Raw genomic sequence first — 14,431 nt, 5'->3', positions numbered from 1 at the left:
TAGTCTTTATACAACAAAGCTGTCGTTCTTTATTGTAATTAAAAACGATATTGTAACAGAAAATACCTTTTTCATTGCGACAAAGCAAAAATAAAACTTAACATGATACATGAATGTGAAATGCATTTTTAAAATCATATATTAATTATTTTAAAATGATTGTAAAATGAGTTGAAAGCAACTTAGATATAGTCGCTATTCTTTGTGCTTGAGTGGGAACACATAGGGGATTTTGCTGTGGGAGGAAACGGGCATACCGGAGCAAAACCACTTCCGACCGGGAATCGAACCCCGACCGCAAAGACAAAATACTAATGTGCTTCTACTGTGGCACGTGACCATTCCACTTTCAAGGATAGGTAGATAACAGTGAAATCATCAGCATTTTCCTAATTCGTTTTAACTTTCATTGCGGCTATATCAAATTGAAAGCTAACAGGGGATATTTATACAGTATAGAATATTATAAAACGACTGTAGATGCCCTTCACAAAAATACAACAAGACTAGAACTATTTGTGAACTAAATGTCAGACAAAATGTCCTTATGTAACGAAATGTCTGTAAAGTATTCATAAAAATCCCCATGCGTCGTGGGTCTGGGAGCTGGTTAGCATATCATTTATATTTTTATTTCGTCACAGGGACCTGAGAATGTTACTTTTAATGCATATCTGGACCTACCCTTTTGTCCTATATGGCAATTTAAGCATTATATGTTCAGGCGAATAGATTGACATTCGTTAAAAATGCCGCCCCTTTGGTTATTTTTATGAAAGCTAGATAATGACCTATACATGTACACACGAGGATACCTCACGACTGTATCAAATTATCAAGTCCCTGTGATCATGACTAAAGTCTCAAGTCCCTGTGGAACTCTATTAACAATACCTAGCAAGATTGATGATTGGGAGAGAGCGTCTTAATTGTTAAAGTTCCCCGCCCGACTTGTGATGTTTATCTCAACATTTACATAATTATAATGACACTATGACGATATGCGAAGTTACCTACGTTCGCAGCTCAAATGTTATGCGTTGAAAGTTTTCCGAATTACCTTTTCATTTTGACCAATAAGTAAATAAATACCAGCAAACTAGAAAATAAGAATACAAATAGAAGATTAAACACATGCTACAAAACACGATGCATCACCGTTAACTTGTGGATTTATAACAAAAGATCAGAATCATAAGATAACGGTAAGAATCCATTGTGAATGACTGCCCTCGCGCAAAAACGCCGCTAGCAGTAATTGATATACATTTGTACGAGACATTAACCCACAAATAAGTGCAAGCTTTTCGCTCACTTCTCGTCAATATTTTATTCTGGAATTCAGTAATTAGCAGTACAAAGTCTGAAGATAATACGTTTTAACAATTGAACCAGAAACTTACATGTCATTGTATTGTTGACTATTAAGAGAACCAATGGTCATTTAATGGAGTTCTTCAATAAGGGAAATTAATTTCAATTAATATATTTTAGGAATTTTCGATTTTCAATGTGTGAGGTTTGTGCAATACATAAATATTGAAAATAGGTGAATAAATTTTGGATCCTATCCATTCTCTTATAAACAACGTTTTCTTAATGTCTAACTAGTGGAGCATGCGTCGATGTGAGGAAGTATTTAGATTCTGTCCCCTGGCCGAGACATCCAAGATTATTGAAAATGGTAGTTACTACTCCTGCTTAACACCAAGCTTTTTGGGGGAGGGTGATTATCACAAGGAGGCAAACAAGAGCATATATGGAAGCCTTTGAAATCGCATACTTGCCACACACATGTATGTGCAAATCTTTGAAAAAAAGGTTTCCTATCACAAAATACATTCACCTTAAATAAATCGTTGGATTGGTGTGACAGAATTAATGGTTCATATTGATCTATTAAATAGTTTCATTTGAAATTTATTCCGAATCGATGGGCTTGATTTTCTATTGGAATTTAAACATACAACAGACCAAGATTTCACCTTGATGCTATTATAAGATATGTGATTCCTTGCGTTTTCATCAATGATAACTTCCATTCGCTTGTTTGGTATCGTTTTTATCGCTAGTGTCGTTTGCACATTCCTAACAGGCCAATGATGAAAAGAGCTTTTATATGACCAACCGACCAATTATTTGTCCTTAGAATTCAGTGTATATATCAATAAAATGTTTGAATTCAATTTGGTCATTATGTTTAATAACAAAATTTAAAGGTCTCAGACAACACTGAATACAAAACGTTGGGTCCTTTAGCTTCATTTTTCTATGGTTGCCATTTTGAAATTGGTTGAATTCTGCAGTAAAGGTAATTTTTTTAAGAATTTGAAATTTTAATCTTAATTATTACGGCCTGAACTTTGGAACATAATCTCAAGCTGACTTACCAAATTTATATCAACATTGCTTATGTAAAGTCACCTATCATGCTTCATATCTATTTTTGAACTTCATAATGTACTGGCAAATCAGAGTCTGCCAAACTTTTCATCCCTAGTTCAGCATGGGACAAGTTTCAAAAGTCCATTTTCCAAATGTTGGTTGTTCCCGTGTACAATCATCGAGATCAGCAGCGGGACCGCGTGGAATCTTCGAGTATGACATTCGGAAAGCTTGATTATTCGACAAAGTGAATGCCAACCCATATATCTAGATATACACGACTCCCTTGTTTATTAACATATTCAACATGATTTCATAACACGCACATTGTTTATTGAAATCTAATCAAGCAGTAAAATTTGGTTTGCAAGGATTCGCACTAAGTTAACCAAGCCGCCATGTCCAATTAAGTGTGTGTGTGTGTGTGTGTGAGGGTGGGTGTGGGTGTGCGGGTGTGTGTGTGTGTGTGTGTGTGTGTGTGTGTGTGCGTTTTGATTGCCAGACTCGGAACCAAACAGATAGTAATTCCCGCGATTTCTACAAAATGTTGCTACCATGTCATCAATTGTATATATATAAAGACTAAGGGAGACCAGCCTCACAAATATTCATCACAATATCATATATGACCTGCCATGTTTTACAGTCATAAATGATCGGACGAGTGTGTACACACATCTAGTTAACCAGCTTACCAATGACCGAGTTAATGTCTATCCAGTAATAAGCACAATTTTTAAACTGTTCGTTAAATGTAAATATACTCAACACCGAGTTTTGTGTAGTTTAGGGTTCAACCGGTTCAAAACTCATTTGTGGTAATTTGAAATTGTTGTGGTCTTTTAATTGATTGAATAATTTTCCACAAATATTCCCGTACATAAACAACACTAGCAGCACGGCTCCCACGTACCTATACTAATCGTGAAAATAGAACAATTTTATAATAGGCCTTCTTGACTGCCCCCTGGCGGTCGTTTCTCTCGTTAGTTATACAATAATGTAAGTGGATAAAATAGCGGACTAATTGATTTGAAGTAAACAAGTACATTCCACTTCCAAGAAATTTTAATGGACTTAGTAAATACACTATTGCCTTATTAAGATATTTCCAGAAATATGACTAAAACTATAAAAAAAAAACGGTGAATGTGAATTATAAAACCCAAACACTAACGAAAAGGAATCCCCATGATGAACGTAATACATTGTTCTAATACAAATGGAACAAGTAGATAGTGTTAGTCCAATTTAAAAAAAAAAATTATTGCACATAATCACGGAAGGCGTTAAAGAAAATGTATATCTGTTAGTATTAACCAATCATAATGGAGTTTTCTATCCACATCCAAATCATGTTATATTTGATGATAGTTTGATATGTCAAAAAGAAATACATAAAAAAATGTCACGGTTAAAACATTTAGCACTGAAATTGCGTTGCGTAGCACACACAAAATGACTCTATCTTCACAAGAGTAACGACATCAGAAACGACGTCAAGTATTAATCTGCTAATTCCGCGCTTTATAACCTAAATACGTCAATTTGTATTATTGATGCATCAATCATATATCTAAATAACAATAGGCTTTAGTTATTATATGTCATTACCATTTCCTTGCATCTGTTTATGAAGTTCTTGAAATAACTAAATCTGTGCTGTCACAGTAAGAGAGGTGATGTTGCAATTGTGGTCACGTGATCAGTGGGTGTCTTCGATATGACGGTTATTGTATTTATTATGACACATAATGTATTCACTATGACACATATTGTATTCACTATGACGCATATTGTATTCACTATGACACATATTGTATTCACTATGACGCATATTGTATTCACTATGACGCATATTGTATTCACTATGACACATATTGTATTCACTATGACACATATTGTATTCACTATGACACATATTGTATTCACTATAACGCATATTGTATACACTATGACATATATTGTGTTCACTATGACATGTATTGTGTTCACTATGACATGTATTGTGTTCACTATGACACATATTGTATTCACTATGACACATATTGTGTTCACTATGACATATATTGTGTTCACTATGACATGTATTGTGTTCACTATGACATGTATTGTGTTCACTATGACACATATTGTATTCACTATAACGCATATTGTATTCACTCTGACACATATTTTATTCACTATGACGCATTTTGTTTTCGCTATGACACATAGTGTATCCACTATGACACATATTGTGTTCACTATGACATATATTGTGTTCACTATGACATGTATTGTGTTCACTATGACATGTATTGTGTTCACTATGACACATATTGTGTTCACTATGACACATATTGTGTTCACTATGACATGTATTGTTTTCACTATGACATGTATTGTGTTCACTATGACGTGTATTGCATTCGCTATGACATGTATTGTTTTCACTATTACATATTTGATTTACTATGACACACAAAGGTTTCACTATGGCACTTGTTATATTCACTATGACACTTGTTATATTCACTATGGTACTTGTTATATTCACTATGACACTTGTTATATTCACTATGACACAAATTGTATTCACTATGACACAAATTGTATTCACTATGACGTGTATTGCATTCGCTATGACATGTATTGTTTTCACTATTACATATTTGATTTACTATGACACACAATGGTTTCACTATGGCACTTGTTATATTCACTATGACACTTGTTATATTCACTATGGTACTTGCTATATTCACTATGGTACTTGTTATATTCACTATGGTACTTGTTATATTCACTATGGTACTTGTTATATTCACTATGACACTTGTTATATTCACTATGACACAAATTGTATTCACTATGACACATATTGACTCACTATGACACGTACTGTATTCATAAATAAAAAGTTAAATGGGTTGTGTAATACAGATATAATATTTCTCTATATCGCCAATAGTGTATTCTAAGGAAAACATTCAACATTATCTATATACATTTCACTATAACAAGATTTTAAAAAGTAACTTTAAAATAAATCTGTAAATTTCCCGAGCGCTTTCGCAGCTCTTCAACACTGCTCTGTATGGGAATTTCAGAGATCTACAGATTTGTTTTTATTTTGTTTTGTTTTGTTTTTTTCAAACTCCTTCGCGAGGACAATTCCGCTTTGTTTTCTCACTACAAAGATATTTAGCTAATAAGCAGAATAACACGGTATTATATTACATCGCACAACTATACAATATGTCGAAATTGGTTTATTTATTTATGAATTGATACATGGTAATCGCCAGCTCAACATAAATGACCCTGCCAGATACGTATTTCCAAAATCAGTCAACATATCGAACATTTGTGATAAGTAAAAATAGAATAAAACAACATTATGGAAGAATTCTAGAAAACAGATGTACCAAATAGATGCATTTTGGTTAAAGGCATATAGCATCTACAATATTCACGTAAAACATACATGTATTCAAGAGTTAAGAAATTTTATTTAGAGTCGCATATTTTCAAACATGACAACCATCCTGTATATTCCAAGCTTATTCAGCTTTCGGGGAAACGGCTCTCAAGTTGAGTTTATGAAATACCTTACATTATTTAGTCTCCATTCGTTATAGTATACCAAGAATATTTACATTTCGCTTTTCTCGTGGAATATCCATTATGAAGTTGGATCAATTTGAACCGGCATTTTTGGAGTTTTTTTTTTTTTTTTTTTTTTGAGGAGGGGGGGGGGTATCATATAATTATACCATACTGTACAGAATTGATATAATGAAGGGAGACCAAACAATTGACAGTAATTTCAATTGTTTAGTTTCAGCCACACACTTGTACTAATGTAGTTAAAACTCCAGTAGTGTGAGTGCACGTTATATCATATAAAATGGTTTAACCGCGGTGTTAACCTGGGGCTGATTTGTGCGGATATGCAGATAATTGAATGGCCAGACATTTCTGTACACCAGTTAAGTATATTCTCGTAACAACACCCAAACTCGAGACAGTTGAACACTATAAATAAGGTATACCACTTCTCCAGACATTGTCAGAGTGAAGTCGTACCCTACCCAGAATGAAGCTCGCATCACTGGCTTTAGCTGTTATACTAACGTCATGCTACATGGACATAGGTAAGTCTCGAATTTGCTTCAAATAGTCAATAACATTATAACAGAAACGAAATTTACACTGGGTAGTGGTAATTCCAACAGTTTTATTTCCGCGTGATTATCTGTATATAAGGTATGTCAGCTGGCGTATAATTTCTATAGAATCGTTATGTTAGACATTATATGTTAATGGGTAAGAAAATGTTGTTTATATTTGTTAATGACAAGAGAAATATGTTTATATTTGTTAATGAACAAGAGGCAAATGTTTGAATGTGTTAATGACAAGAGAAATATGATTATATTTGTTAATGACAAGAGAAATATGATTATATTTGTTAATGACAAGAAAAATATGTTTATATTTGTTAATAGACAAGAGAAATATGTCTTTATTTGTGAACGGACAAGTTACAGATGTTTATAATTGTTAATAGACAAGAGAAAGATGTTTGTATTTGTTAATGACGACAGACATATGTTTATACATTTTGTATTTGTTATTTACCAGACAGATGTTTATATTTGTTAATGGGCAAGAGACAGATGTTTATATTTGTTAATGGACAAGAGACAATGATAATTTTAATACAGAATGATAATGTGTTCTTCAACAGTTTTATTATTTTTTCTGTGTCTTCCGTAATGGACAAGGAACTTCCCTTCAAAGATAGCCACTATAGCTTTTGTTTTACATCAAAAATGAAGCGAGCGTCTAGAGTAAAGGAAATTTAAATCAAGTTATAATTACTGTGTTATTTGTACAAGTTTGCCGATTCCCGATACATGATAACGTGCAAGTTTTCCCTTACTGTTTGATATGTTTAATTTATGTATATATATCTTGTTGATATTTTCCAATGCCTGGTTTAAGAAGTCCACTTTAATATAAGCGAAGGGTTTAATATCTTGGCTGACTATAGCTTGTTTCGTGTGAATAGTACAGTTAAAATCGATTCCACGGAGTTTATATGGATGTCACAATATAAAATAGTATCGACTAATCCCTACAATATGATACCATCCATGAATGTATTAATTAATGTAGGTTTCAAGCATTTAATGGATTCGGTGTATATTAATAAATGTAGGTTTCAAGCGTTTGATGGATTCACTGTGTATCAATTAATGTATGTTTCGAGCGTTTTATAGATTCGGTGTATATTTATAAATGTAGGGTCAAGCGTTTGATGGATTCACTGTGTATTCATTAATATAGGTTTCAAACGTTTAATGGATTCGGTGTATATTAATAAATGTAGGTTTCAAGCGTTTGATGAATTCACTGCGTATTTATTAATTTAGGTTTGAAGTGTTTAATAGATTTGGTGTATATTAATAAATGTAGGTTTTAAGCTTTTAAATGATTCAGTGTGAATTAATTCATGTATGTTTCTTGCATTTAATGGACTCGATGTATATTGATTAATGTTTGTCTCAAGCTTTAAAAGAACTCGGTAAATAATTAATATTTGAAGTTGAATGTGTTGTTGTTTTTTGCAGCTGATGCGGGTTACCGACGGGTATGCTACTATACAAACTGGTCAAAACTACGCCCTGGGGTCGGTCAATTCTTGCCTAGTGACATCGATGCTTCCTTGTGTACTCACATCATATTCGCTTTTGCACATATCAAGTCTCACAAGCTACATAAATACTACAAAAATGACACTGAACTGTAAGCATGAACATCTTCGTATTTCTTATCGGCGTTTTTTGTATTTTTTTGCCATGGTCTTTGAAATGTAAGCGATTACCCGTAATCTGATACTGAGAATGTAGAGCACGAGGAAGTGTTAACGGTTTTTAACAAATCTATTTTGAATCCTATTTATGGTATCCATGCCCTTATGTCGATGTTATATTATAGTTGCTCGAGATCGTCATTTCGAAATTTAGTAAACTAGTAAAGTGCGTCTCTAGAAATACCCAGTTATAGCTTTTAAATATTAGCCGTGTATCATACAAAGATTTGGATTTAAAAGATAATAAACCTGCGAAGTGACTTGATTATTCTGATATAATATAACAAAAACAAATTTCTTAAATCTGTCACTTTAGCAACATGTATAATTGCTACGACCTTAGGTAATCAGCTTTCTACCGACCCTAGTATGACTATTTGAAATAAAATAATGTAGCCCTATTGAAAAATGATCAAAAATGAAACGCAAAGCAAGTGATTCATCCCGTTGCCCTGAAACATAAATGGACGTATTATTTATGTTTCACTGAAAATTTTTAATTTCAATTCCAAGGAAACATGATGTTTGCACTATGCATATTACATACTAATTTCAATCCTACAATCTTGTCTATTATGACATGTCGCTAAAGGACATTTTCTACAACCTCGCAGAACAAAAACACGTTGCCGTAGGACTATACAATTTTGTTTTGTATGTAACGTCATTTTATGATTTATTACAAAAAGATGCTGTGTCATCCTCTCGTTACAGATACTCTGAGGTTACCAGTCTAAAACTACAAAATCCTGACCTTAAGGTCCTTCTGGCTGTCGGCTGGGCCAATTTCGGACGTAAAGCTTTCTCCAGATTGGTTTCGGTATCATCGAGGATACAAACATTTGCCGATTCCGCCGTGAGCTTTCTCCGCCAACACGATTTTGATGGCCTTGACCTAAACTGGGAATACCCAGCAGTAGGCACCGGATCACATCCTGATGAAAAAGAGAAATTTGGAGAATTATGCATGGTAATGAATCACTGAATAATAATTTTAAAAACCACATCGTTTGATCCTAGGTGCCAGTGAATTACATAAAATGGTCCTTTCCAATTATACATTATCCTTTATACAACGCCAATACATCATCCATCCATTTAATTTTATTAAAATTCCGTGTCGATGTTGCTGATTAGACCACAGGTATAATTGAGTGGTTGAAGGAAGAACGCGAATGCAAAATAGCTAAGGCACATTCACAAATAAAACAATAATTAGGTTATTGTTTTAAGAACACAATGTATGATATTAATGTATATAATCAATTAATATAACAATAATTTATTAATTGATTAATATAATAGTATACTAGGTACACATTATCAGTAATGTGTCTACTTTTGAATAATTCAGTACATACTTGGTAAAATTACTCATATTTCTTTAAATTTGTAGGTTATATTAGAACATTTTTGTCTGTTTCTCATTATAGACACTGCGACAAGTTTTTGAAAATGAATCTGTTTCAACGGGGAATGATCGGCTTTTGTTGACATCAGCAGTATCGCCATTGAAAAGCATTATAGATGTCGCTTACAATGCCTCAGTTCTCGCAGCGTAAGTAATCAACAACGACGTAATTGGTTTTTATTTATAAATATAAAATCTACAAACTATTCAAAGACCTTTAAAGTTGGAATAAACTTTAATAAGTTGTACATACTAGTTCGGTTTGGTACAAAACAAAGATGATGGTACAGCTAGGCTAACAACTTATCGTCATTAAAGCAAATGGAATGCTTATTGATAATGGATTCACCGTAAGTAGATAATATCATTCAATAAACCAAAGAGATTGACCACACATTCTTATACAATATACTAGGCCCTCTCATAAAATTTCAATACTTAGTTAACTTATTCAAACCTGCATAATTCGAAAGCCATATTGAAAAGAAGTTTTACCCTCATCATATAGATCTCCCTTAATGGTACTAATATGACAGCATTGTTGTTATTGTCCTTTACAGAAATCTAGACTTCGTGAGCATCATGACATATGACATGCATAATAGTAATACTGAAAACCATACCGATCACCATAGTCTTCTGATAGCCCGATCTGGAGCTGTAGGGGATGACAAGTACCTCAGCATGGTATGTACACTATACTGAACCCATATATCTACTCACTGTTTAGATAATAGTGATAATCGATATAAAATGTAAAAATGTAGGTATAAAATGAATTATGTGTTATAAAGTTATAATACGATATAACTATGTATGAATTGTAATGAAAACTCATTAAATGTATCCATGCAACAATGTAGGTTTACACTCTAATGAACTCCAACGATATATATCATAAAATATAGCTATATATACGTTGTAATAACAATTTAATATAATGTAAAAATGTAGGTTTTCACTTTCACAATGTACAGATATAAGATGTAACAATTTAGATATAACACTAACTGAGATGTTGGTTGTTCTTTCATTCCATCCTTATCAGACATGGGCTGCCGACTACTGGCAAAAACTGGGCGTGGCAGGGCATCAAATTAACATTGGTCTAGCTACATACGGACGGGGCTTTACACTGACGAATACTACCTTGTCCGGGATAGAGGCGTACGCAGATGGACCGAGTAACGCTGGCCCATATACTGAGGCAGAGGGGTTACTCGCATACTATGAGGTGGGTTCGCCATTAATCGAAAGTTATAGTGCAATATGATCGCAATTTTGACATCGTCTTTGGTTTTGCAGTTTATATGTAATATTTAATTTGTATAAGGTATCGAAAACACAGTCTTGGAAAGTTGCTTATATCATCATAAACACCTACACAAACCGTTACTCATACCCTTTTTAACATTAAGCGTCCCTACGCGCTACTATTCAGTAAAAGAATGGGATAATCATTGGAAATAACTTGTTTCAAAACTCTTATATACAAAAATATATGTATATGCAAATTATATTTACCGGATTTTTTTTTCTGAAATTTAATCAAACAACAATAACTTTAGTATCCGAATCTTTCCGTCAGGTATGTGACATGATGGCGACTGGAGGTCAATCCTACAGGAATTACGGCTCGCCATACTTCGTTCACGCTGACCAGTGGATTGGGTATGATGACGAAGAGAGTATTCACTGGAAAGTAAGTTATCCAACATTCTGTTTTAAATGATGACATGGCATTACATTACTTTGACATGACAGTCCGATGGTGCTGCACGAGTACGAGCAGGGAGAATCGTATTGATCTTATACAAGTTGTTTTTAGGTATTTAGTCATTTTTTCAATTTCGAGTTGATAAAAATAAGTCGAGTTTTAACTTTAGTGATGCTGGATTAAAGACTGAATACCAATCTTATACCACAAAAACATTTAATATGTCTTCGAAACTCAATATAAATGATAATATCACCTTAATGAAACGCTGGAAAAAATAACAAAAGTAACGGAGGTTATTACCTCCCTTTAGATAATTACTGCTTATCAATACAATGATGTGCCATCTCATTATATGTCCAACTCTATATACATCTTTTTTATAATTATATGCCTTCTTTAATTATATTTGTATTATCAACTAATCTGTTATAACCGAAGAAGATTTCTATATGCTTATAATGCTTTCTAATCTCATTGTATTTTATGCAATAGAAGTTTGCTGAAATGTTTAAACAGAGAGCGGATTATCGTTTTCGGTATTAGAAGCAGCAGATTGTAAATCTTAAATAACGGTATTACAACCTATCGTTTTTAGTTGCAGGTATATTGTATATTTTCGTTATTTTGAGATTTTTTGTTAAACCGTCAAAAGCATCATTTCAACTGGATGTGCAGTATTTTGTCAAAAGTGGAATGGCTATTTTTCTAGCTAAACACAGTTCTCATTCTAATAGTAATACTACAATAACCTGACAACGGAAACATGTTCTAATAATATAGTACTATTACTGTTAGCATGAAGCATCGGGTATTTTCAAAAATTAAGCATATTCAAAAACCTGCTACTTCATCGAGTTTAATTTTGTATTTTGACAATCACCCATTTCAATGGAAACATCATATGACTCCTCCGAATTATAGTACTGTAAGACTAGAGTCAGCATAAATACATGGTTATCACTAGGTAAGTGTACGACTAGCGTTATAAAGGAATGGACTCAAGTCATTAAATGTGTTTTGTATATTAATAGATCGTCTGGCTGGTCAAGGAAGACTTGGGTGGCGCCATGATATTTTCCTTCGACCTCGATGACTTCAGAGGGTCGTGTAATTCGTCAATGGGAACATTTCCTCTAATCAGAGCAGTGAAAGACAAACTACTCGCTGCTGAGAATGGCACTCTTCCACTACCAACAAGTAAGTATACGTCACTTCCTGGTTTTTTTTCATTCACAAAAAACACCCAATGCATAAGCATCGTTAAGTACCAAATGAGAGCTAGATACGGTATATTTAAAATGAATAAAGCTGCATCCTACCAGTGGTTTGTCTTTCTAGTACTCGTCAGTGGCCAAACCTAAGGTATTAATACTTGGGAGGCGGCAAAAATAGCACACAAGAAATATCTCAATCTCGATGGTGAGGTGTAAGGCCCATAATTTAATGAATTTCCTTATCTTTATTATTGAGTTTGAAAAGAACCTCAGGTACATTTGTATGCTCGTATCCGTGTCACAAGTCAAATGAATTCAAACATTGCATACATGTACGGCAAACATTGTGGACTACTTTCATCCGAATCTATCATAACGTAAACACGTCTGACATTAGACGGTGCCTCTTTCATTGACAATAAGCAAGGTAACATTTCCTTACATAAGGCAATGTCACATTTAATAATATTAAGCAATGTTTTTTTGCATTCTTAATTGCAGACTTTTACTGTGGAGGGAAGCCTAATGGCTTGTATGCGTATGAAGGAAACTGTATGGGATTCGGTATGTGTAATGACGGAAAGGAGAATTGGATAGACTGTCCGAATGAGCTTATGTTCGATAAAGATATGCTGACGTGTGTCTCAAAAGATATTGTTAACTGCTTGGTGTGATCCATAATTATGGCATTTTATATTGACAACTGGCTTGAATGTATTGCCAAGTAAAATATATCAATTTCATTTGAATTTGAATTAAAAAAAAATTGTATGAAAAGTGTGTCCTTTTTATTGATACTCAAACTCATCTCTTTAAGGGCAAGGATGAAAAACTGCACTTAAGTGAAATTAAATAAAATATATAAAGTATACCACCATAAATAGATGCAGGCATCGTTGACAAGAAGTGGGACGCAAGGCAACGTAACCGAATGATCGCTAGGTCGAGTCCCGGCACCTGTTCATGACCGAAGGGTCGCTAGTTCGAATCCTGGCAAGGCCACTATGTTGTATCCTTGAATAATATACTTTACTCAATTGAGTTCTAGATGACTCAGTTGTAAATGAGTACGTGGTAGGGCATAGAAAGTAATATCGCGTGCAATCCGTTATCGTCTAAATGGCAGCTCCGTGTATATGCTCCCCATGGAGTTGAGAAATACCAATATAGACGGCTATGATGCTGAGATATAGCGGTATGTAAAACACTAAATTATTCGTATCGTTATTATTCTAACGCAATATTTGGAGCTTTAGGGACGTCGACAATATCAACCACGAGATGATAGCTGTTTGCAGACGAATTAAACCACTCGCGATACTGTGTAATATGAAGTACATGTGTAATGATACTGACTATAAACATCATTGTTAGGAAATTTCTTATTTAAATACGCAATGTACTTCGAGTTTTTTATTTCATTTTGTTTAAATGTGTAGGTCGTCACTGGTTATTTGTTGTTTCAAACGAAGAGTATCAATTACATCTGACATCTGCATCAGTCCTACTACAAGTGTTTTAAATTGGTATGTGTGGTCAGTCAGTCTCCAACAATCAAAGGCAAATTTATCATGACTGAACATAATCCGGTAAACTTGAAAAAACTCATTAATGTTAATGTGTGCACTCCAATGCTGTTTCTGGGTGAAATGCTGCTTCTAAGAAAATGACTTAAAATATATATTTCATCAACTTTTAATAAAATATTTAATCTAGATGAATATCTCCTTAGATCTGGGAAACAATGTTATGGAACGATCGAGTTGAGAAAACAAAAGTAATTGCTAATAGACAACAAAACAATGGGCAGGCATATTGTCAACGTTCAGCAATACAAT

General features: G+C 33.7%; 1 protein-coding gene across 1 annotated transcript; it reads left to right on the top strand.

Moving 5' to 3' along the window:
- Window positions 1–6,391: 6,391 nt before the first annotated feature.
- Window positions 6,392–13,370, top strand: LOC117323577 (chitinase-3-like protein 1). Its single transcript, XM_033878881.1, has 9 exons — window positions 6,392–6,524; window positions 8,007–8,181; window positions 8,963–9,218; window positions 9,682–9,806; window positions 10,220–10,346; window positions 10,708–10,893; window positions 11,248–11,361; window positions 12,411–12,576; window positions 13,095–13,370. Exons 1-9 carry the CDS (start codon window positions 6,467–6,469, stop codon window positions 13,265–13,267), a joined length of 1,380 nt encoding a protein of 459 aa, XP_033734772.1. The 5' UTR covers window positions 6,392–6,466; the 3' UTR covers window positions 13,268–13,370.
- The last annotated feature ends 1,061 nt before the right edge of the window (window positions 13,371–14,431 follow it).

This window comes from Pecten maximus, chromosome 3, assembly GCF_902652985.1.
Source record: "Pecten maximus chromosome 3, xPecMax1.1, whole genome shotgun sequence".
Taxonomy (NCBI): Eukaryota; Metazoa; Mollusca; class Bivalvia; order Pectinida; family Pectinidae; genus Pecten; species Pecten maximus.
The sequence above is the reverse complement of the archived record's forward strand: the minus strand, read 5'-3'. Positions and strand labels throughout refer to the sequence as shown.